The sequence below is a fragment of the Papio anubis genome, unplaced genomic scaffold, assembly GCF_008728515.1.
Source record: "Papio anubis isolate 15944 unplaced genomic scaffold, Panubis1.0 scaffold139, whole genome shotgun sequence".
In the NCBI taxonomy this organism is placed as follows: domain Eukaryota; kingdom Metazoa; phylum Chordata; class Mammalia; order Primates; family Cercopithecidae; genus Papio; species Papio anubis.
Genome location: NW_022161347.1, coordinates 50488 through 76533, shown reverse-complemented (window position 1 = coordinate 76533; position 26046 = coordinate 50488). Strand labels below are relative to the sequence as shown.

Below are 26046 nucleotides of genomic sequence, written 5' to 3'. Positions count from 1 at the left end.
CATCAGTCTGCTGTATTCAGGAGACCCATCTCACACGCAGAGACATACATAGGCTCAAAATAAAGGGATGGAGGAAGATTTACCAAGCAAATGGAGAACAAAAAAAAGCAGGGGTTGCAATCCTAGTCTCTGATAAAACAGACTTTAAACCATCAAAGATCAAAAGAGACAAAGAAGGCCATTACATAATGGTCAAGGGATCAATTCAACAGGAAGAGATAACTCTCCTAAATATATATGCACCCAATACAGGAGCACCCAGATTCATAAAGCAAGTCCTTAGAGACTTACAAAGAGACTTAGACTCCCATACAATAATAATGGGAGACTTCAACACTCCACTGTCAACATTAGACAGATCAACGAGACAGAAAGTGAACAAGGATGTCCAGGAATTGAACTCATCTCTGCAGCAAGCAGACCTAATAGACATCTATAGAACTCTCCACCCCAAATCAACAGAATATACATTCTTCTCAGCACCACATCGTACTTACTCCAAAATTGACCATATAATTGGAAGTAAAGCACTCCTCAGCAAATGTACAAGAACAGAAATTATAACAAACTGTCTCTCAGACCACAGTGCAATCAAACTAGAACTCAGGACTAAGAAACTCAATCAAAACCGCTCAACTACATGGAAACTGAACAACCTGCTCCTGAATGACTACTGGGTACATAATGAAATGAAGGCAGAAATAAAGATGTTCTTTGAAACCAATGAGAACAAAGATACAACATACCAGAATCTCTGGGACACATTTAAAGCAGTGTGTAGAGGGAAATTTATAGCACTAAATGCCCACAAGAGAAAGCAGGAAAGATCAAAAATTGACACTCTAACATCGCAATTAAAAGAACTAGAGAAGCAAGAGCAAACACATTCCAAAGCTAGCAGAAGGCAAGAAATAACTAAGATCAGAGCAGAACTGAAGGAGATAGAGACGCAAAAAACCCTCCAAAAAATCAATGAATCCAGGAATTGGGTTTTTGAAAAGATCAACAAAATTGACAGACCACTAGCAAGACTAATAAAGAAGAAAAGAGAGAAGAATCAAATCGATGCAATTAAAAATGATAAAGGGGATATCACCACCGACCCCACAGAAATACAAACTACCATCAGAGAATACTATAAACACCTCTACGCAAATAAACTGGAAAACCTAGAAGAAATGGATAATTTCCTGGACACTTACACTCTTCCAAGACTAAACCAGGAAGAAGTTGAATCCCTGAATAGACCAATAGTAGGCTCTGAAATTGAGGCAATAATTAATAGCCTACCAACCAAAAAAAGTCCAGGACCAGATGGATTCACAGCTGAATTCTACCAGAGGTATAAGGAGGAGTTGGTACCATTCCTTCTGAAACTATTCCAATCAATAGAAAAAGAGGGAATCCTCCCTAATTCATTTTATGAGGCCAACATCATCCTGATACCAAAGCCTGGCAGAGACACAACAAAAAAAGAGAGTTTTAGACCAATATCCCTGATGAACATCGATGCAAAAATCCTCAATAAAATACTGGCAAACCGGATTCAACAACACATCAAAAAGCTTATCCACCATGATCAAGTGGGCTTCATCCCTGGGATGCAAGGCTGGTTCAACATATGCAAATCAATAAACATAATCCAGCATATAAACAGAACCAAAGACAAGAACCACATGATTATCTCAATAGATGCAGAAAAGGCTTTTGACAAAATTCAACAGCCCTTCATGCTAAAAACGCTCAATAAATTCGGTATTGATGGAACGTACCTCAAAATAATAAGAGCTATTTATGACAAACCCACAGCCAATATCATACTGAATGGGCAAAAACTGGAAAAATTCCCTTTGAAAACTGGCACAAGACAGGGATGCCCTCTCTCACCACTCCTATTCAACATAGTGTTGGAAGTTCTGGCTAGGGCAATTAGGCAAGAGAAAGAAATCAGGGGTATTCAGTTAGGAAAAGAAGAAGTCAAATTGTCCCTGTTTGCAGATGACATGATTGTATATTTAGAAAACCCCATTGTCTCAGCCCAAAATCTCCTTAAGCTGATAAGCAACTTCAGTAAAGTCTCAGGATACAAAATTAATGTGCAAAAATCACAAGCATTCTTATACACCAATAACAGACAAACACAGAGCCAAATCATGAATGAACTTCCATTCACAATTGCTTCAAAGAGAATAAAATACCTAGGAATCCAACTTACAAGGGATGTAAAGGACCTCTTCAAGGAGAACTACAAACCACTGCTCACTGAAATAAAAGAGGACACAAACAAATGGAAGAACATACCATGCTCATGGATAGGAAGAATCAATATTGTGAAAATGGCCATACTGCCCAAGGTAATTTATAGATTCACTGCCATCCCCATCAAGCTACCAATGAGTTTCTTCACAGAATTGGAAAAAACTGCTTTAAAGTTCATATGGAACCAAAAAAGAGCCCGCATCTCCAAGACAATCCTAAGTCAAAAGAACAAAGCTGGAGGCATCACGCTACCTGACTTCAAACTATACTACAAGGCTACAGTAACCAAAACAGCATGGTACTGGTACCAAAACAGAGATATAGACCAATGGAACAGAACAGAGTCCTCAGAAATAATACCACACATGTACAGCCATCTGATCTTTGACAAACCTGAGAAAAACAAGAAATGGGGAAAGGATTCCCTATTTAATAAATGGTGCTGGGAAAATTGGCTAGCCATCAGTAGAAAGCTGAAACTGGATCCTTTCCTTACTCCTTATACGAAAATTAATTCAAGATGGATTAGAGACTTAAATGTTAGACCTAATACCATAAAAATCCTAGAGGAAAACCTAGGTAGTACCATTCAGGACATAGGCATGGGCAAAGACTTCATGTCTAAAACACCAAAAGCAACGGCAGCAAAAGCCAAAATTGACAAATGGGATCTCATTAAACTAAAGAGCTTCTGCACAGCAAAAGAAACTACCATCAGAGTGAACAGGCAACCTACAGAATGGGAGAAAATTTTTGCAATCTACTCATCTGACAAAGGGCTAATATCCAGAACCTACAAAGAACTCCAACAAATTTACAAGAAAAAAACAAACAACCCCATCAAAAAGTGGGCAAAGGATATGAACAGACATTTCTCAAAAGAGGACATTCATACAGCCAACAGACATATGAAAAAATGCTCATCATCACTGGCCATCAGAGAAATGCAAATCAAAACCACAATGAGATACCATCTCACACCAGTTAGAATGGCGATCATTAAAAAGTCAGGAAACAACAGGTGCTGGAGAGGATGTGGAGAAATAGGAACACTTTTACACTGTTGGTGGGATTGTAAACTAGTTCAACCATTATGGAAAACAGTATGGCGATTCCTCAAGGATCTAGAACTAGATGTACCATATGACCCAGCCATCCCATTACTGGGGATATACCCAAAGGATTATAAATTATGCTGCTATAAAGACACATGCACACGTATGTTTATTGCAGCACTATTCACAATAGCAAAGACTTGGAATCAACCCAAATGTCCATCAGTGACAGATTGGATTAAGAAAATGTGGCACATATACACCATGGAATACTATGCAGCAATAAAAAAGGATGAGTTTGCGTCCTTTGTAGGGACATGGATGCAGCTGGAAACCATCATTCTTAGCAAACTATCACAAGAACAGAAAACCAAACACCGCATGTTCTCACTCATAGGTGGGAACTGAACAATGAGATCACTTGGACTCAGGAAGGGGAACATCACACACCGGGGCCTATCATGGGGAGGGGGGAGGGGGAAGGGATTGCACTGGGAGTTATACCTGATGTAAATGACGAGTTGATGGGTGCAGCAGACCAACATGGCACAAGTATACATATGTAACAAACCTGCACGTTATGCACATGTACCCTACAACTTAAAGTATAATAATAATAAATAAATTAAAAAAAAAAAAAAAGGGATTCATAATATTTACTGTGTAATGGCATTGTGAGTAGTAAGTATAATGCATGGTATCACTCATGGTGGTGATGATGATAGAGGTCTCTGACAGCTGCCATCAAGGACAGGCCTGCTTTGGTCATCTAGGTTAACATAGAGTTGAGGGATAGGTGGGCAACACAACCAAATGACCACTAAATTCAATGTGGGATTCTGGATTGGATCCTGGAAGAGAAAAGAGTAATTAATGGAAAAACTAGAGAAATCTGAATCAAATCTGTAGCCCAGTTAATAATATTATACCAATGCTAATTTCATAGTTTTAACAAATGCACCATGGTGAGGTAAGATGTTAACATTAACATCAGAGAAAAGCTACATGAGGGTATGCAGGAACTGTCTTTGCAGTATCTGCAACTTTTCTATAAATTTAAAATTATTTAAATTATTAAATATTAAATTATTTACATTTAAAATGATTCCAAAATTAAAAATTGTTTTTAAGAAATTACTCCTGTTTGAACAAGATGCATTTGTTGTTATTTCCCAGGCAACAAAAGGTTAGCCATGTTTTAATTATAAAATAATTCAAAGTAATACTCTAAATCAGTGAAGGGCTGCTGAGAAGGGTAATTTGCACCCTTCAGCTGAAAATGATACAATCTATTTGGAAAGTCATGTGTCAAGTGCCTTAAACTTCCTTATGTCTTCTAGCCCAGAATTCCCACCTTTAAGGAGATAACCTTAGAAAATAACTAGAGGATCATGCTGAGAATTATGTACTATATGAAACTTTGCCATTGTATAACTTGCCACAGTGAAATGTAGAAGCAATCTAACAGCAACATGGTTGAATAAATGATGGCACATTCATATGGTGTAATACTATAGCCATTAAAAGGGATATTTCAAAGAATATTTTATAAATAAGATAAATGCTTGTGACACAAAGTGAAAAAATAAGACATAAAATTTATATACATATAATCTGATTTCCATTTTTTTATGCTAACCCTGATTTGTGTTTATGTGTGAATTTTAATTTTTCTCTGCATGTTTATACTTTTCCTGAATTTCCTGCAATGTATTCCTTTTATAATGAGATTAAAAAGATTTTGTGTTTTTAGGGCAGAGGCACCACAGGTGCATGCATGGCCTAAGTTCCTGCTTGGCTGCAGGAGGTGTGGCGACCACAGCACATGCCACCTTCTGAGGCCATGCGGTACTTGACTCTCCCGGCACTGCCTTGCTTTTGAAGGCATCTAAAATCTCTCATTTTTTCCCACACCACATTTCACAGCTGGGTCATTCTGCTGAACTCAGCACAGGAGGACTCTCTCTCTCAGACTGGTTGGAAACTTTGGACACATTTGAAAACTGTCAACACAGTCTGTAAACACATCAGTTATAATGATTCTTTCCTAGGAACTTGACACACCCAGATGAACTCTCTTGTTATGACAGGAGAGAATTTCCTCTCAACATCTCCCTCATTTATTCAATACTCAAGAAATATCCATTGTGTGTCTGCCACACTAACAGGTGATGTGCTCAGCTCTGGGTATACAGTGATTAATAAACATTTCCACTGCTTTCATGAAGGTTACGCTCTACGAGGTAGAAAGACATTAAACGAGGGAACACACAACTAAATTTGTACTTACAAGGGGAAGTGACAACTATGAGATACAATAATTGATTTCTATTCCACTAGAGAAAATAAAGGGGCCTTAGTTTAAATGGATTAACAGAGGCCCCTCTGAAGAAATGACATGTGAGGGAAACTAAGGGAAGAATGTTCCAGGCAGGAAAGTGCAAAGCCATAAGGCAAGCAAGAGACTTGTGAATTCCAGGAGCAGAATAAAACCCAGTGTGGCTGGGGCGTTGTGAGTAATGGGATTGGAGGGATGGCTAGGACCACCATTGTCTTTGAGGAGATGGAAGGCAGAGAATAGATTTTGAAGAGACAAATGGCCATTAAGGTATGAAGCAAATGGATTTGGAAATCCTCTCACAAAACATCCTGAATGAGGGGCCAATGGTTACTTTGAGCCTAAGTGTGAATCCCCTCTGAAAAAGCATGCATATCATTCTATATCATTCTTATAAAACTTGGATAATCAAGGGTGAGAAATTTCAAAAGTTTATCTTAAAAACTTCAAGCAACAAGAAGTCACTTGAAGCTTTTAAAATAAGCTTTTGAAATTCTGTAATTTTTTTGTGACGAAACAACGTTTTTAAAATATGAGAGTTTCTGTGGGTTCTCAACTTGTGAGAAAGTAGAAATGTAATTTCAACATTCAACTGGAATAAGAACTGTATGATTTATGAGAAAAACAGTTTCTAAACATAAAGTTAATATAAAAACATGGCACTGGCACTACTGTAATGGCACGTAAAACAAATTATGGGCAAGCAAAAAGAAAAAAGAGAAAAAGATGCATGGGCATAACAGCAGGCTTTTTCTAAAATTAGAAAGATTAAGTTAACCAAAAATTGTAGGGTTAATTGTGAACACCAGTTTCTCACACACAAACACACACACGCACGCATACATGCACACACACATACACACAAACATTTAATGCTTGTTACATGTCATACCTACAATGACTCTTCCAGGTAATTTATTATCCTTACTTATAAACAGATCATGTAAAGGACAGTATGAAGAATGATTTCTATTTGCTTTTTCTTCAGATAGTGGCCTTTTATTTCAGTTACTACCTTTCAAATAATCTCTTGGAGTACCAAGGAACAGGCCTGATCCAGAGGTGAATCAGCTATTACCACTAAAAAGATGTCCCTGTACACCCCACCATGGTCCTCTCTATGGAAGGATAATCCAGAGAATCAGAAATGTACCCTCATGACAAAGAGAAGATCACCTAATTATTAACAGTTTGCTCAGTAATCAAAAGACAACAAAATAAAACAGAGGTCGCATAGCTTGCTGTACCTACTCAGAGCCACAGATTGTAATAGAGGAAAAGTTTTTCTAACTATGTGTGGTGATGCACACCTATAATCTCAGCTACTTGAGAGGCCAAGCTGAGGAATTGCTTACGCCCAAGAGTTCCAGACAAGCTTGGGCGACATAGCAAGACCTCCTCTCAAGAAATAAAAATAGAAGCTTTTGTGAACTCTAACTCATTATCTAATGGCATTGACCACCATTCACATTAAAAAGGAAATAGAGACACAACTCAAGATGGAAGAAAGTCAATGGAGCCTCAAAAAATCATCCCCACCAGAAGAGCTCCTCTGAGTGTGAGATTCGGATACGCCACAGACATAGCGTTGAACCTCTTGAATAACTCCATAGAAATGTATTGCCAAACCTTAGATCTCACTTTAAAACCTGGCAGTTATTACGCCTTAAAAAAATCATGGGAAAGTTTCTCTTTCTGTTACTGGAATTTTTTTTCTTCAAATACAAGAAGGAAATAATAGTATAATCATTTCTCTTTACATACAACGCACAACCCAAAGAAGGGATACATTGTGAGGTTTCTACTAACATGGAGGTTATAGACACCTAATGCTAATTCTCCTCATCTGGTAATTGATGTTCAAGCTTCCTGTTTTCATCTCAAAATGTGTACTTAAAAAGAAAACCCCAGTATTAGGATTATTTCCCTCCAACAAGTAGACAAAATCAATCAACAATGAAATAGAATTTTTAAAGTTGTAAACCCATCATGTTAAGGTGCTTACACCAACAGCGTTACCTGCACACTGACCACAATGACCAAAGATGTGGCCATAGTAACTGCAAAGGACTGGTAATCAGCAATATGTTGCCCATCTTCTCCAGCCACGTTGTAAAAGGCCCCATAGGGGATGAAGAAAAGGGCTAATGAGGTGTAGATTCCATGTAACACGCAAATGAAAAATTTACGCTTGTTAAAAAGTAGATTCAGCTGTCCTGGTTCGTAGAGCTGGGGACAGTCCATGCTGTTCTGGTCACTCACATCCTGTAAACAGAGTGTAATTTCAGTGGAGAAGGATTAAAAAGAGTCAGAGAGGCCTTGTATTCCCTATCTTCAGAAATAGCAAATGCCTGTTTAAACATGTCCTAATATGCACTACTCACTGGGCCAGAACAGGACATTATCTTGTTTGTATTCCCACAATAAACCAGAAGATAATAAAATGATCTCTACTTTACAGAGAAGGAGCTTTAGTCTCCAAGAGAGATTCATGAGAGGTCACACAGCTCGTAAGTAGCAGGACCAGGGTTTGATTTGAGCCTAGCTATTTGGCTTCAAATTGAAGTTTCTTTCCTACACTCTCCTGCAGGCTGTCAGAAGCATTCATGCTCCCAGAATTCCAGCACATCATGAGCAGCCAATGGGCCCCAGAAGTTAATTGCCAAGGTAGTGAGTGGTAGTGACCAGGAGATGACAGCAGAGAGCTGTGGAGTCAGAACGGTCAAATCAGAGCTCATGACTTTGGAGGGAAGTGTGCAGGAAGAAGAGAGCAGAGAAAAGGGGAAACTGCATTTGGGATTCCAGGTGAGAAGGAGGCTGGGATGAGGATCCTACCCAGTGAGAACTTTAACAGCAGCTACCAGGTGTTCAGGACAAAGAAATAATATAGACAGAATGAGAAGGTTTGACACCAACCAGGTCCCAAGAGAAACTAAATGCTTCTCAAACCCAATACACAAATCGCCTGGGAAACAGATTGTGATTCAATAGGGCTGAGGGCCCAAGACTGCATTTCCAGCCATCTCCAAAGTAATGCTGATAACCACAGTGAGCACCAGAGCCAAATGCCAGAAAACCACCAGGAACATCAGAGGACCACAGGTGGAGGAGAAGTGGCAAAGTGGAAGCAACACAGGTGGTGAACTATTGTGGGAGAAGAACATTCCCCTTCCTGCTTGTGGGATGGCCCAGGTCTCCCAGGTCTCTCCAGAGTCCCATGGAAAAACACTGGCATATTCTCTTTAGAAAGTCCTGTTTCAAGATGCTTTTGGATGCTTGTTCCCCTAGTTCAGTGACCGAGGGTTACGTGCGCAGGCTTTGAAACAAGACAGTCATGAGCTCAATCCCTGGTAGCGGGTTTAGCTGGTGTGTTATCTTAAACCTGTTACTTACTCCACCCGAGCCTTGGTTTCCTCATGCCCAGAAATGCAAACACCACCACCTCCCTCATGGAACTATCGCCATGATTAAACCAGTATGTAAAGTATTTAGTAGAGTTCTTGCCACATCACAAGTAATGAATATGCCAGATGCTTCTATAAATAATTAATAAAATAATGATAATAACAATAGCAATAATGTAGCAACCTCAAAGTTAGGAGGCCTGGTTCTAGGCTTAGCTGTGTCGCTTATTGGCAGTGTGGCTTTAGGGAAATGACCCTCCAAGGCTTGGTATCTGCCTTAAAAAATGAGCAGATCTGTTGACGATTGCTGAGGCCTGTCCGGCATAGCATTCCACAATCCTGTGATCTGTTTAAGGGCCGAGGTTGACAAAGCAGGAAAGGAGAGGAGCAGACACTCAACTTGATGGTAATAGGAAGCCTTATTATATTTTTTTTTTGAATTGCACAACCACCATCTTTTCCCAGAAACTGCTTTATTTTTATTATTTTATTCCACATTCTGGGCAGCTACAAAGCTCCAAGAAAAGAAACACTTGTAAACATGGGCACTGAGAAATGAATGTGCTTAATCCTTTACATCTAAGGTCTGCAGAAGTTCATTACTTTTTGTATAATTCCACAAAATATGCCTTTCGCAAACTGCCCTTTTCACGTATGAGAAGAGAGACTACAACTGACTACAAAGCCAGCCGAATGGGAGACTGGAGTGAGCTCATAATGTGAAGATTTATATTTTGCAATAGAGAGCTTTGGGCCAGAAAATGAAGCCTAGCAAACAGGTCTAACAATAGCCTGGAGAAAATCTGGTCTCCTTAAAAATACTTTTTTTAAAAAAACAAAAATCCTTTTTGAAAATAAGACACTCTAATTGTGCCACGGAAATTCCACTGGCTAGTCTTTCACTTCCCCACAGGCAGCCAGAGTTTTTCCCCTTCCCAGGAAGTCCCTTCCAAGGCTCTGAGTATGCCAAGGATCTACCATTTTTGTGATTGATTCTCTCCTTTCTCCCCACTCAAGCACTTTGATGCTGGGACAAAAGAAATCCATGCTTTTTCTTTCCATGGCTATGGGGCTTCTCGTCCTCCTCTTCCACTGGCAGACTGCTCTTCTAGTCTGTGGCTCCTTTCTGAGCTGTGTGTAACAAGGAAGTCTCACTGCAGATGTTAGCCCCCTGTGTTCCAACCTAGCTCCATGATATTCTATCCTTGCATGGTTCTTTATAAGCTCTCAGAGGCTAAGGCAGCATTTCCCTGTGTGTGAACCACACACACTAGTTCTAAGACATATTAATTGATAGGTGCTATATGAAAGCAAAAAAAAGTAAAGTACAGTCATAGAAGTTTGGGAAATGCTGGGTTAAAATGAAGTTAAAGAGATTACTTTGTACAGGACTTCTACAGCCTTTAGAACAATATAGGGGTTACGAATCTCTAAGAGGAGAGTAACCAACTTTTATCAAATAATGCTTTCGGGGAAGCTAGGGTTCAAGGGTGAGGAAGGCACAGTGGACCTGAAAGCATTTGTGATCCATACAAAAGCAACTAAAACAACTGCATTCCTAAGGCTTCTACTTAGAATTGTGTCTTCTACTTAGAACCCACAAAAAACCAAAAGGCATAAAAGAGAAACTAAGTTATAAAGATGGAAAAAACCTACCTGGTCAAAAATCCCCATGGCTAAAACAGGCAGTGATGTGTAAACAATGTTAAAAAGGGTGATGAACCACTGGTCATAAACAGTCTGAAAAGAAATATAACATATAAATGAGAAAGACCATCCATAGTAGTGAGAATATTCACGTTTAAGTCATGAAAATATTCACCTTCAGGTTAAATAACCAGGTTTTCTGAGGTAAGTGGGAGTTGACTTTTGGAATCAGACAAATATGAGTTCTCTCCTGGACCTGCCTCTTATCAACTCTGCTGCCTTAATGGGATACTAGATCTCTCTAAATAGCAATTTCATTATCTCTAAAGTGGTGTATACCCTTCCTGCAGCATGGCAGTGAGGACAATAATACATGCAGTACCCCTAACATAGTGCGGGACACGTATGAGCCCCCTGACCCTGTGGTGGGTTGCTATTTCATTCTCCAGGCTTTCAGTGGCTTGTAATGAGTCCAATTATCTGACCTAAGTGGTAAACAAAGGAGTCACTAAAATCTTCAGAGATAAATACAGTAATGAGCCTGTTATTTCTATCCTGTTTTAAAATGGAGAGGTTTTTGCGGGGGAGTGGTTTAAAGTAAGATGGGCATGGAGCTACATGCTCACTATACTGGGCATAAACAAGCAAAACAATAAAAATATCCCCTCACACCTTTGTAGAGTAATTACACAAGAATTCCCTGCATGGGCCTCACTAAAAGTCAATGAGGCATGTGGAGCAGGCATATATCCCCATTTTGCCAGTGAGTACACACAGATGTGGAAACAGAACCTTTCAGTTACAGAGCTTATTACGGACAAAAGCAAAAATTAAAATCCAGGTCTTCAGCTGCTAACCAATGCCCCTTTTACCACTCCATCATTCATTCACTTATTCATTCATTCAATATTTACTGATAAACCGCTATGTGCTAAGCATTAGGTTCTAGTCAATGATAATTCAGCATGATCAATCAAATAAAAATTCCTCACAAAATGTACATTCTAATGCAAAGGGAAGGGAAAGACAATAAACAAGATCAAATTTACAGAGAGCAGGAGGACTGTGTGAGTAAATTAGAAGGTAGTAAGTGCTAGAGAGGAAAGGGGATAGGGAATGTGGGAGGGCTGTAATTGTAATACAGGGACTGGAGAAAGTCTCACTGAGAAGTGAATTTGAGATAAGATCTGAAGGAAATGGGCCTAACATGCAGCTTTCTGAAACAGCTGGAAATGCTGGGACATCCAGCATTCCATACTGCAAGTAGGCCCCATGAAACAATCCTAAGGCAAGAAAGCATCCACTGCGCTCAGAGAACAGCAAGGTGGGCTGTTTGGGTAGAGCAGAGTGACCTGTAGGAAGAATAATGGATGTCAGGAGGTAAGAAGAACAATCCTATGTAACTAAACATGGCTTATTACCTAAGAGAAAGTAGAAGACATCAGAGGACTTTAAGCAAAAGAGCAACCTGGTCTTATTTACATTTTAACAGGATCACTCTGGATGCTATGCCAAGAAGCAACTGAAGAGAGAGGTGGAAGTGGGAAAGCTTAACACTCAGAGTAACCGTTTCTAATAACGAATTTTAAGTTCTGTGCATGGTAACTCCCCTTTGTTACTCTCTGATTCCTATTTTCATCATCTGGTCTAAACCCAGCTGTAAGGATTTAGAAAGAGGGACTATATCCAATGACATGCTGATAAATGTTTAACAAGAGACTAAAAAAAAAAAAAAAAAAAGCCTTGATTTGTAGCGTTTGCCAATTTCCATGGTGTAAATATTCCTCCATGACTGATTTCAAGCAGTGATGCCACTGAATGTGGAGTTGAGACATATTCACCATTATACAGTATTTATACAATACAGACCCAATATAATCTCAAGAGCATAAATAGTAAAACATGGGAAAATAATTAGGAAGGGATTCATTTTGAGTATATTAACTGTCTTTTGTTTTTAATATAACTTAAATTGTACATTTACATAATATAACTTTTAATAATGGCTGTATTTAACCACTGGCTCACAAAATTCCTGAAGATTTAACAATCAGCTTTTGTGAATCAGTATGGGCCAGTTCCAAGATACCACAGCCTAGGTCCATGCCGGGAGCAAAGTGGTAAAAGACAGCAGAAGCCACCTGAAGGATAATGCACTCAACGTGGCATGAGAGAACTTGCAGAAGGGCAGGGCAGTAGTCCACTAGTCACGCAACCATGAGAACAGACTGGAAAAGCTGGCTGGCACTCCCTGGAACCCCCCTGGGTATTTAGCAGAGGTATCTGAAAGAAGCCTGAATTTATCGTACATGATAGGGGGCACGTACCAAAATAATTGATTCATACCAAACCTCCTGCTGAAGATAACGAAAAAAGTTGAGAAAAAACAAAAGTATCTTCATCAAAGTATCAGTGAACTAACAAGGCAGTGGGGAATGACTGGTCAAGATCAAAAAGAGAATTAGAACTTAATAACTATCTCAAGGCCTAGGATAAGGCTATTCTTCTCCAGACTCTATATTTATTTCCTTATACCAGCTGTTGAGGATAGAATGAAGGCCTGATATTTTCTGGGTTAGCCAACTATCCTGCTATGACAGAGTCTGTGACCTCACTGCTGGGAGGCTGCCTTTGGGTCCCAGCCCGGAGTAGGAAGGGTTTCATCATGATCTCTACCCTATGGGCACTGAACCTTCTCCCTTCAGCCCAGGAAACTATTGAAGGCACAGCTCAGTCTGTGAATTGCCCCCTGTAGATAATCAACACTCCCAAGGTACATGGTTCAGAGCAGTGTGACCCTACAGGGTCCCAGCCCAGAGCAGCAGTTGTGACAGGGTCCCAGTATCCAATTCCTATCTATCCTCAAGAGTCTACCAAAACTGCAGCTCAGCCTCTGTATCTCCCTTCTGATGAGTGAATGTGTCCAACCCTACTTCTAGATACATATGTTCACAAATGTCTATCTTGGTGCAGCAGGATACACATAAAAATACTCATAGCAGCTACTGGTCGTAATAGTCCCCAAACATCAAGTATGGGATAAAGATATTATCACCTATCGATACAACAGAATACTGTAGAATAATGAAAAGCAAAGAATTCTAACTATATCCAAAAACATAAATGAATAAAAACTACACATAATATTGAGCAAAAGAAGCCAGATACAAAGGTATAATTGCATTTAAATACAGTGCGAAAGTATGAAAATCTACTCCTATGTTGTTCTGGAACTCCTAATCATATAGTAAAATTATAAAACAGAAGAAACGTGACTATAAGATGGCAGGGTAATGGTCACCTCTAGAGGATTGGAAAAGAGGTCTCAAGGAAAAACCGGGGAGCTCTTGAGTGTTTGGAAATGTTATATTTATCGCAGTGGATCATGGTACATGGGTGCTCATTTCATAACAATTTAAGCTGATATTTACATACTTTTTAATATATTTGTTAAACTTTGCAAATAATAAAAAAATTAAAAATTAAACATGTGACCTTATTTTATAGTTATAGCCCAGTGAGACCTCAGAAAGTAGGAAGATACCAAAAATCCTGATGCCCAGGCCACACCCCAGGCCAGTTAAATCAGTATCTCTGGGAGAAGGATCTAAGTTTTGGTCATTTTAAATTTTTCCCAGGTAATTCCAATGTGACACCAAGATTGGGAATTACACTCACTTTCTTTCTTTTTTTTTTTTTTTAAATCAGAGCAGCTGACACAAATCCTCAACCCGTTGATGATGGCATCTGACAGTTTCAGCTATTAAGAAGAGAGAAAGAATCTGAGAAATTATGGCATACTCAACTGTGGACAGCTGAGTCTGGCACAGTGTGCCCTCATCATCACAAACAGGCTCACATTACAAGCTACACTTATTCGACAACTATCAGCATTTGTCAACTGGCACCCAGATTTGAAGCCTCATTTCACAACTGGAGCAAGAGAGGACAGGAAGGAAAAATCAGAATAAGGTTTCAATGAGTTTCTGCAAATTCTCAGAAATCAGTGTCACAATAACAAAAAGAAAAAAAATAGCTGATATTTACTAAACATCTACTTTGTGCCATTTTAAGTGCTTTACATATAGCGTCTCATTAAATTTTAACAACCCCATGAGGTAGGTACTGTTAACAGTTCTCAGTTTATAAATGGGAAAACTGAGGGCTATCAAGGTTAGGAGATGGCTCAATGCCATACCTTAAATGCAAAGGTTTTCTCCAGGATGTGCTTATTTCACATTGCATGCCTGTATCAAAATATCTCATGTACCTAATAAATACATACACCTACTATGTACCCACAATTTTTTAATTATATTTTTAAAAACCCAAAGGGGAAGAAAAGGTTTTCCAAGTGTAGTTCAGAACCTTTTAGGGGATCCATAATGTCAAAACTATTTTCAGAATAATACAAAAAGTTATGTATTTACCCTTTCACCCCATTCTCTCATGAGTGTATATGATATGTGACATCACAGCTGGCTGAATGCAGGTGATATAAGAACCCAGGTGTTTCCTATTATGTTAACTAGTTTTACAAAAGTGTGAAACAATGGCATTCTTCCCATTAACTTGTTTTTGTTTCAGAAAATATAAGCATTTTTCTTAAAAATATGTTACTTTTGTAAACGTGTCATGGGTTCACCATTTTTTTAACAAATTAATAAAAGTGTTTAGATTTTTTTCTTCATTTTCATTCCTAAGATGATAAATATTGATAGTGGGGTCCTGAGATCACAAAGTTTTGAGAACTGTCAGCCAAGCAAGTGTCAGAGCCAACTCCAAGCCTATGAACTTTAGTGCCCACAACATTGACCACTGCATGAAACCACCTCTCTCAATCAGTGGTGTCATTTGGAAAGTTTCCTTGGCCTGGCATGGTGGCTCATACCTGTAATCTCAACACTTTGGGGGGTCGAGGCTAGTGGATCACTTGAGCTCAGGAGTTCAAGACCAGCCTTGGCAACATGGTGAAAACCTCTCTACCAAAAATACAAAAAATTGGCTGGTCGTGGTGGTGTGCACCTGTAGTCCTGGCTACTAGGGAGGCTGAGGCAGGAGAATCACTTGAATGTGGGAGGCAGAGCCTGCAGTGAGCCGAGATCACACCACTGCACTCTAGCCTGGGTGACAGAAGTGAAACCCTGTCTCCAAAAAAAAAAAAATAAGTTTTCTTGAAGGCTTTTTCCCTCACCTTGTCTAACATAATTGAGAGCATACAATAAACACAATTTTATATGCTGTTTTTGGCATTTAAAACAGGGCTCCCCAACAGCCTTTAACAGTCCATAGCCTGTCACCACCTGCGGCACAACAGGTGAGCGGCAGGCAAGCCAGCCTGAGCTCCACCTCCTATCATATGAGCAGCTGCATAAGATTCTCATAGGAGCATGAACCCTATTGTGAACTGTGCATGCCAGTTCTATGCCTGATGATCTGAGGTGGAACAGTCTCATCCCAAAACCATCCCCCGTCTGTGGAAAATTGTCTTCCATGAAACCATCCCCTGGTACCAAAAAGATTGGGAACCACTGATTTAAAATAACAACATTAGCATTGACCTGGCTTAAAACCCTCTAACGGCTTTCCATTTTACTTGGAAAGAATCCAGACTCCCTATTCATCATGTCCTAAGAGCCCTTCCTGGTCCCCTGCCTGCCAGCCTCTTCAACTTCACCTCCCAACGTTCTCACCCTCCCTCACCTAGCTGAGGCTTCGCTGATGGGCTTTCTCCAACTTAATCGGCTCATTCCTGCCTCAGGACATTTGCATTGGCTGTGCCCTCTGCCTGGAACACTTTAATCCCAAGGTATTCATATGGAAGTTTCCTCTGAACACTTGGGTCACAGTTCCAGTGTCACCTCACCCTCTCAATGAGACCTTTTACATTACCAAGTTCTTTCTTAACAATTCTGATATTATCTTACTGATTTATTTCTTTATTATCTGTCTTCATCCCACTAGAATATAATCTCCATGAAAACAGAAATTTACTCACAACTACAATTTTAATGCCCAGAGCAGGATCTAGCCATTGGTAGATACTCTACAAATATTTGTTGACTATAGGTGCTCTATAAATACTTGTTGAATTAATTATTTTACAACTTTTTAGTAAATGCTACATATTTAACTTTCTACTAGGCATTTTCCCACAGATGCACCATAGATTCAAACTCAATATATCAAGACGAGAGCTCATCCTCATACTACCTTAACCAGTTGCCCCTCCTGGGTTTCCTATACCAGTATCTGATACCATCACATCCACCCCAGCATCCAAATCAGAAATCTGAGATTTCTCCCTCTCTCCAACACACCATATCAAATCACTCCCCAAATACCTGACGGCTTGTGTTCCTGCCCAAGCTATGCTTCACTTCTGGAACTTTCCTCCTGTTGTCCCCTCTGCTGGGATGCCCATCCTCTTACTTCTTATCTGCTTCAATATGTTTGATCCTGGAAGGGTCAGCATGGGATGCGGGGGTGAGGAGGTCTTCCAGGAAGACTTTCTGAGCCCTGGCCACTCCCTACCTCCGTGAGTGGCTTGCAGACCACTCATCGGTAGTTCCATGATGCCCCCATACCTCACTGCTTCTTAACTACTGACTTACAATTATTTATATGCTGGTTCCCAGCCCCGTCTCACAAGACTGCGAGCTACTTGAGAGCGGGTAATCTAACTGACCTATGGGGGCCAAGAACCAAACTCAGCACCTGCTCAATAAAAGGAAGCTGGTGTCTTAAGGGTAAAGGAGTCAGCAGACAGCTGTGTGGACTTGAGTAGGATACTGAATCTCTTTGAGTCTTGGTTTCCTCAGCTATATAATCAGGATTACAGGGAGGCTGTGAGTATTCGATGAAATGAGGTAAATGCCCCTACAGCACCTGAAAGACAGTGCTCAATAAGTGAGCACTATATGATGGAAGGAAGAAAGGAGGGAGGACAGGGGGAGCATGCAAGGATCCAAGCTTCAAGCGATGTGTTTAATGAGTAAATAAAAAGGTACATTTTCATGCTAATTATGTTTTTACAAAAATAGAAATCTTTATTGAGACAATTAACCATAGATATTTATTTCTATAATAAACTATGGTAGCCATGAGATCAGTATAACATCAGAACAAGATTTAAAGAAAAATTAGTACCTTGGTACAATTACTTTCTTCATGAATACTTAATTATATCAATCACTGTTCACTCTAATTATGGTTTTTATCTCAGGATCTACCAAAATGTGTTAACCTGAGTCCTTTACCTTAGAAACCAAATTTGCCAGTTATGGGCATTGGCTTAGCACAGTTTAGACTTCAGGGTCTTTCACAGAAATTAAGGCTACAAGCAATATTTTGTTTTTTTTTTTTTTTTTTTTTTGAGACGGAGTTTCGCTCTTTTGCCCAGGCTGGAGTGAAGTGGCATGATCTCAGCTCACTGCAACCTCCGCCCCCCGGGTTCAAGCAATTCTCCTGCCTCAGCCTCCCAAGTAGCTGGGATGACAGGCGCCTGCCACCATGCCTGGCTAATTTTTGTATTTTTAGTAGAGACGGGGTTTCACCATGTGGCCAGGCTGGTCTTGAACTCCTGACCTCAGGTGATCCACCTGCCTCGGCCTCCCAAAGTGCTGGGATTACAAGCATAAACCACTACTCCCGGTCAAGCAATGTTTCTTCTACAACAGGTTTCTGTTCAAGAATCCTTGCAAGAGATCTGCAGCTACTCAAATAGCTATTCTAGTAAATGCCCCCCTTCTTCTTGCGGTCCTTAAATCCCCTTGGAAAAATTTTAAGTCCCCCTTCCGGTGACTAGGACTAGCTGAGAGGGGCACACGAGCCCCGATCAACCTCCCTGTTTCTCCCCTTCCAAGCATGCTCAGACATTTTACCACCTCTTCTTCCTTCCCAACCCACCCAACACAGGTTGATCAGATGCCCTGAAGAGAGGGGAGGGTGGGAGTTGAGGGGTGAGGATTCTTTTCAGATTTCTAGGCTGACACTCTGATTTTGGGCGACTCAAATTGTTTCTATGAAAGGAGTCCCACAAAAAAATCTTTTCCCTAGGGCACCTGTACTCACAGGGGAAGCCACGCCACCTCTGCCTCCGAAATATTTGTTCCCTATCTCCAATATTCTGAACAAGAGAGAAAAGCCATGCTACTACAAGATGTCACAGGTCTGTTTAAAATCCTATAAGTGTCTCTTCACAGATCAGAAAAAAAAAAGAGGGAGGAGAGTTCATTTTTCCAACTTCACTGTTTTTCTATTTAAGGAAAGCTTCTCCTTGCTCCCTTCTTTATGGGAGCAATTTATCAGCCTTATCAACCATTTTATAAAGTTAAAAATACTCCAGCTACAAATTACAATCTAAAAACAGCTTGGAGAACACAAAACCTGTGATTTATAGAATGACACATTTAAATAAACCTTAATAAAGTTCTTAAACAGCTACAAAAGGCTTTCTGCTCTTTCTGCTCGACCACTGGCCGAGCTCCTTGTTCAAATAACAAGATGAACTTACTACCTCTTTGGAGATATGTATCCCCCTTTTCCTATGTGTTGCAGAGGAAACCTATCTAATGACCTTTTGGGGGCCTTAAAAAGCATTTGTCATTTAAAGAAAACACACTGTGGAATAAATACGAGGCGCTTAGCCTCAGCACATCTGTGATTGATTTGTGTAATTAGTAAAAACCAGCTCGCGGCATCCAGGAGGAGTGACCCAGGCCTGAACACTTGTCCAGTTCTGGACTTTCCCCAGAGCACATCTGGAAGGTGAGGGGGAGCAGAACTGCCATGCCAGGTGGAGATGGGCTCACAGGTAACCAAATCCATGAAGTCATCAAAGCCTTAAGATTAGTCGCACTCTTTCATGTCACTTTCCAAACTTTTTGTTGTTTTATTATACTGTTTGACAGAACTAAAGTTTTTCCAGCCTTGACAAGATAATTGCTTCCATATCACAGTAGAATTGAAGAAAAAAAAAAAAACCATACACAGCCCTGTATCTCACTGACAATGATAAATTGTTATCAGATAATATCATCTCACAAGTACACAGTACCAGTAGTTGCATAGTTTTGAGCATGAATTTTCTAAATAGGACCTCAACCAATTTTTTTTTAAATTTAGCTGTATTCTTGGTGGGGGACAGTTCCTCTTTATGAAAAGTCCTGAGGGCATAGGGTGCTTTTAAAATAAGTTACAGGTATAAATAGTGACTCCAAACCCACAGTGAACTCCACAAAACTCATATGGGTTTCAATAATAGATTGGGATAAGGCATGTCCTTAAAAGGCACCCATGATTCAGTTTAGAGACTTAGTCTCCTTTATCCAAATGTCTCTGGTCCAGAAATCTGGCTGGAAATCTCATTAGAACAAATTTAATTTAATTTGTTTCTCAGTGGCAGTTGAGTTGGAGCATTTGCCAGCAGAAGGTGTCCTCAAGCTTCCAGATGATTCTACAAAACAGTTTGCCTAGGGACAGGCCCGCCCCTCCCACAGCGCTAAGCTATGACACTCCGCAGAAGACATGAAGTCTCTTTCAATAGAGGGCTCATTTCCTCCACATAGTCATATCGAACTGAGTGTTTCTGGACGTTTCTCCTTTAGATTCCAAATAAAGGAAACATTTGCTGATTAGGGGTTTAGGGAAGACAGTTTAAAAAAAAAAAAAAAAAGGATATAGCCATTAGCTTTTCCAAATTTATGACAACCCAAGAGGTCACTTATCATCAGGTAGAGTAGGCAGAGCACTGAAGTGCGAGCCAAAAGACTTGGTTCCGGTCCTAGCCTTGCCTACCGCTGATCCTCAGCTTCTGGGGGGATCGGGCTCCTCCTCTGTAAAACGAGGGACTGGACTCAGTATCTCTGAAATTCTCTGCCAGAGTAAAGATTCTAGGTTTCAACAAGATACATACTTTTTGTTCTTTGTTCCCACTTCTTCTCCCAGGAAATTCCACCCAATATAGGAAACAAAAGGGAGTCTGGTCTGTGGGTTCTTTTCACTGTACATTCCAAGCCAATCACAACATAAGCAGCGTACTGAAGTTAACCAGAGGAAAGTCCATAAACCAACTACAACCCAGCCTACATCACATGACCATCCATCACAGATGTCCTAAGTGCCACCATCCCACAGGCAGTGATGCTCCCACCCATCCGCTCTCTTGAAGCCTTGCACACCACAGCTGGATTTGCCTACACATCTGCCCCAGCCCACCTACCAGGATGGGGCACTGGCTGGAATCTACTGGAGCTCTCATCAGAGAATAATTGCCTGGATAAAATCCACCAGGCACCAAAGACAGACTGATGTAGTAAAGAAATAGCACATGTCACTTCATTAAATAATTAAACTGGTGTTTTAGAAAGTCAACATTGTGTCTTAAAAAACACAATCTGTTTACATTTGGTCAGATGTTTTCAGCTGAATAAAGGATTACTTCCAAACAATCTGCTGAGAGATACAGGGAAGAATATTTAGGTGCTTATGAATGATGCTGAGATTTGACAGGGTTGGCCCCAAGACATGGCTTATCCATAGTAAATTTATTCCAAAAGAAACTTTTGGTAGAGAAATAAGAGAAAGGAGATTAAGGGGTTATTCAACATTTGTTTCGCATTTATGAAAATAAAATCTTTCCCAGACTGTAGGTTCCTTGAGGGCAGGAACAACATCCCTTTGATTCACTCTATTGTTCCTTGCGGGGGGCATCAGTGGACCTGGTCCTAAACTGGCACTCAGTTTATTGTTGGTAAATGAACAAGCATTCAGACCATAGGTTCTGCATTGGAGAATATGTATGCAACTCTCACTGCTGTTGGGACTGGACAGAGAAAGTGACAGAAGATTGGGCCTACCCGGGAATGGCCTCTAAAGAGATGCCAGCTATTACCAACTCTGCCAGGCCTTGGAGTTGTTATTACTACTGGCTCCATTTCACTATGGAGCTTTCAATTCTGTTAAAGCAGTTTAGGAGAGGGGTGGCAGGGAGTGGGAAGACCTCAGACAGCTGACTTTCTTTAAAAGACTGGAAGTACGTGGCTATCTAAGGGGCTTTAAGGGCTAAGAAAGCCTCATCACCCGCCACATGGTGCTGGAGGCCAAAGCCACATGTTGGGTGATCTTAACGGGGAGTGAGAGAGTATGATGGTGAAATTGTCCCCCATTCAAAAATTCTCATTCTCTGTAGACTAATGTTCTTACAAATATGTTGTTTTCTTTTCACTTGCCTCATTTACAGCATATTGTCCTTAGAAAAACAGTACTAAAAAAAGCCAAAACATTTTTCAGTTAAACCTGTTGCTAATCAGGCCCTTCCAGGGAAAAACAGGGAATGGAAAAGAGACAATGATCCCTGCCCATCCCAATTCCAAATCCAAGTCACCTGCACAGCCAGTCTTCAGTACCGCTAACATGCCAGGGCACTCCCATGTGGGGTGAGGCTGGGGAACACCAGAGTTTCCATCTTTATAGTGGTAGAACACCTGCTCTAGAACAGGCTTCTTGCTGTAGACAACACTGCTAAGTAAGCTCCCCCTTCAATGCCATGCAGTTTTTGAAAGGTATTTCTGAATGAGTTGGTGTTAAATACAATTTTAGAAATTAGAATATTTTAGCTAATTACAGGTCAGTGGGAAAGTGTATGAGGGGAGGGATGTCCTCCTTTTACTCCATTGTCTCACATCCTTCTGCAGATCAGGTCCCAAATCCCTGAAGGGAGCTAGAATTTCAGGCCTTCAGATCTCCACTTAATTTTTAAAATATTCACACACTTGCTTGCAGACTAATTGCGCTTAAGTCATCCCAGATCCTCCTAAGTCATCCTAGATCCTCACACATTTCTCCTTTCCCCATGCTCTCATATTACCTTTAAATACAAGTTGTTTTTTGTTTTTTGTTTTGTTTTGTTTTTTCTGTTTTCGTTTTTTGTTTTTTTGAGATGGAGTCTTGCTCCATCACCCAGACTGGAGTGCAGTGGTGTGATCTTGGCTCACTGCAACCTCCACCTCCCAGGTTCAAGTGATTCTCCTGCCTCAGCCTCCTAAGTAGCTGGGATTACAGGCATGCTTCACCATGTCCGGCTATTTTTTGTATTTTTGGTAGAGACGAAGTTTCACTATGTTGGCTAGGCTGGTCTCAAACTCCTGACCTCAAGAGATCTGCCCACCTGGGCCTCCCAAAGTACTAGGATTGCAGGCGTGAGCCACTGCACCCAACTAAATACAATATTTCTATTAGACTTATTTATGCACTTCTTTATTTCCCAATGAGAAAACCAGTTCTAGGTGGGCAAGAGTTTGTCCTTTTCATTATTTTGTCTTTATAGCAAGCAAGACTTTCTATTAGCAAGTTGACAATGTCATGTGACTCACAGATGAGGAAGACAGAAATTATTAAATTAAAAACAACATCTTGGGCCAGGCACAGTAGCTCACGCCTGTAATCCCAGCATTTTGAGGGGCCGAGACGGGTGGATCACAAGGTCAGAAGATTGAGACTATCCTGGCCCACATGGTGAAACTCTGTCTCTACTTAAAAAATACAAAAATTAGTTGGGTGTGATGGCACGTGCCTGTAGTCCCAGCTACTCAGGAGGCTGAGGCAGGAGAATCGCTTGAACCCAGGAGGCGGAGGTTGCAGTGAGCCAAGATCGCACCACTGCACTCCAGGTTGGCAACAGAGCAAGACTCGTCTACAAAAAAAAAAAAAATCTTAAATGTCTAGAGACTCAGAATAGTCAAATAATTTATAATCTGTGTTTCAGAATGTCATTAAGAAAAACAACATGTTTGAAGAATGTAAATCAAGAAAACTTTCTCAAAGTGTGACAAGTTGTGTTTTTAATAAGAAAGCTATAAAAGAATATGATTTTAGTAGCATAAAAGTTGAGATATATTCACATATAAATATTTTTATAATATGAAAAAAAACTTTGAGAATAATGGAAAAGACTTTGCAGAAGTTTAAATGTAAACCCTTACTTTGGTATATAAAACAGGGGTATTTTGTCCCTTGGACTAGAGTTAATTATTAAAGTGGAAGGTTTTGTAAAAGGAGAAACATAAATAGCCTGTTCCTATGGGGACAATATTCTTGGCATCATTTTGCTCTTTGTACGTCTTATTGTTTTCAAAACACTAGAACTGGGATAAATAGCAAGGCAATGTCAAGTTTTGAAATTGTTGCTATAGAAGCATCTATTCCAGAATTTCCCAAAGTGAGTTCCATATGGCACCTGTTCTACAGGACATTATATGTGTTGCTTATAAAAAGCAGCATTCCAGCCAGGCACGGTGGCTCACGCTTGTAATCACAGCACTTTGGGAGGCCAAGACGGGCAGATTACAAAGTCATGAGATCGAGACCATCCTGGCTAACACAGTGAAACCTCGTCTCTACTAAAAAAAAAAAAAAAAAAAAAAAAAAAATTAGCCAGGCATGGTGGTGGGTGCCTGTAGTCCCAGCTAGTCCGGAGGCTGAGGCAGGAGAATGGCTTGAACCCGGGAGGCAGAGCTTGCAGTGAGACGAGATCACACCACTGCACTCCAGCCTGGGCGACAGAGTGAGACTCTGTCTCAAAAACAAAAACAAAAACACATACACACAAAAGAAAAAGCAGCATTCCATGCCAAATGAGTTTGGGTAATAATACCAAATCTTACTGACTCTAAAGCACGATTGATTGTTAGAAATACCATTATCAATGCCAAAATTCAACCAAATGGGGAATCTGACATTTCCATAAAGGTAGGGCAACAAAGAGCTACAACCTCAGTGTAAAAGAGAAATCTTCATGCAGAAAGGGACTGCAAGGAAACTAGCCTGTGTCAGCTTTGCACTAACTAAAGGGAGAGACAGAATCTCTCTTGAAAACATGGACCTCAAGCTGCTAATCACTAGAATCTGCAATCTGAATTCAAAAAATATATGGAAAGAGAAAGATCTCAGGCTGGCAGCAGTGCCCACAGGGAACTGGAAGAAGTCACACAAATGCTCTCTGGAAAACCTGACTTCAATCCAGATCAAAGGATATTGTAATATACTTTTGACTGTAAAGACATAGCCAAGTTTTAGAGATGTCAGATGTGAGAATACATATATATATGCATCCTGAAGTCAAATATAGTAGTGTTTCTTTACATTCAGACTTGTCAGAGCCTACAATTCACAGACTAATGTGAATTGTAAATTTTTAAGCCTGAAGAGAGAAGATGGGGAGGTGAGAGTGGGAAGAAATAGAATTTACTGGACAGTAGAACTCCCAAATATTATTTAGAAAATATTGAACAAAGAACTGATACAGACTAAGAGGTGAAAACAACCCAAATGTCCATAGATGCATACATAGATAAACAAAATGTAGTATATACATGCAATGTAACGCAATTCAGCCTTAAAAAGAAGAAAAATACTGGATGAACATGGATGAATCTTGAGGATATTATGCTAAATGCTAATGACAAAAGCATGTCACAAAAAGACAAATGCTATATTATTCCATTTATATGAGGTAATTAAAGTAGTAAAACTCATAGAAAAAGAAAGTCGAATGGTGGTTGCCAGGTACTAGGAGAAATGGAGAATTGTTATTCAGTGGACATAAAGTTTCAGCTTTGCAGAATGAAAAAATTTTAGAGATCTGTTGCACAACAATGTGTACCTACTTAGCACTACCGAACTCTACACTTAAAAATCGTTAAGTTGGTAAATTTTATGTTATGTGTTTTCTACCATAATTAAGCTAATATAGACCATGATTGTAAAACCTACTTCATATGGTTATTGTAACTATTGAGCTAATACAGGTAAAATATTTAGACAACGCCTGAAGCATAGTAAGTACTATTTAAATGTTAGCTATAATTATGACTTGTTTGTATCCCTACTTGTTAGTGTCAACAATATCATGATTCTACAAAGAAGCTGACCCCACAACATTGATGCCACTACATGGGTACTGTCACTGACTGGCTGTCCTCTCCAACAGGTGATAAGTAATTGCTACTTGTCACTCTCCTAGAAAGCCCATCTATTTCTCTGACAAGTATGGAAATAAAACCTTAAGCCTTCCACAACATGAATAGCTACTAAAATTTGTGAGATCACACTTCGCCATGCCCATCAAGAGCACACTTTTTAACATACCCAGGACATAAGGTCCGGGAGCCACCACGGCCTGACACATAGCAAAGGCTTAGTGAATATTTATTAAATGAGTGAAATCCTTAAATAGTGGGACCAAAGTATCCTTTCCAGTATAAGCTTAGGTCTCCGTTTGATAAGGTCATCATACAAATTACGGCAAAGTAGATAGCAGTCCAGGACTCCTATTCAGAGGCCA

General features: G+C 40.0%; 1 protein-coding gene and 1 long non-coding RNA gene across 2 annotated transcripts in view; one reads left to right on the top strand and one right to left on the bottom strand.

Moving 5' to 3' along the window:
- Positions 1-26046, bottom strand: part of LOC116272615 (probable phospholipid-transporting ATPase IM) — an 88419-nt gene that overhangs the window by 15158 nt on the left and 47215 nt on the right. The window contains exons 10-11 of the mRNA XM_031661365.1: positions 10713-10796; positions 7672-7917 (exon numbers count right to left, since the gene is read on the bottom strand). Coding sequence (XP_031517225.1) covers positions 7672-7917; positions 10713-10796 — 330 coding nt within the window. The remainder of the gene's footprint in view (positions 1-7671; positions 7918-10712; positions 10797-26046) is intronic.
- On the top strand, positions 8701-14754 carry LOC103885818. Its single transcript, XR_649116.4, has 3 exons — positions 8701-8788; positions 12196-12304; positions 14412-14754. It is a non-coding gene; the product is annotated as an uncharacterized LOC103885818 (long non-coding RNA).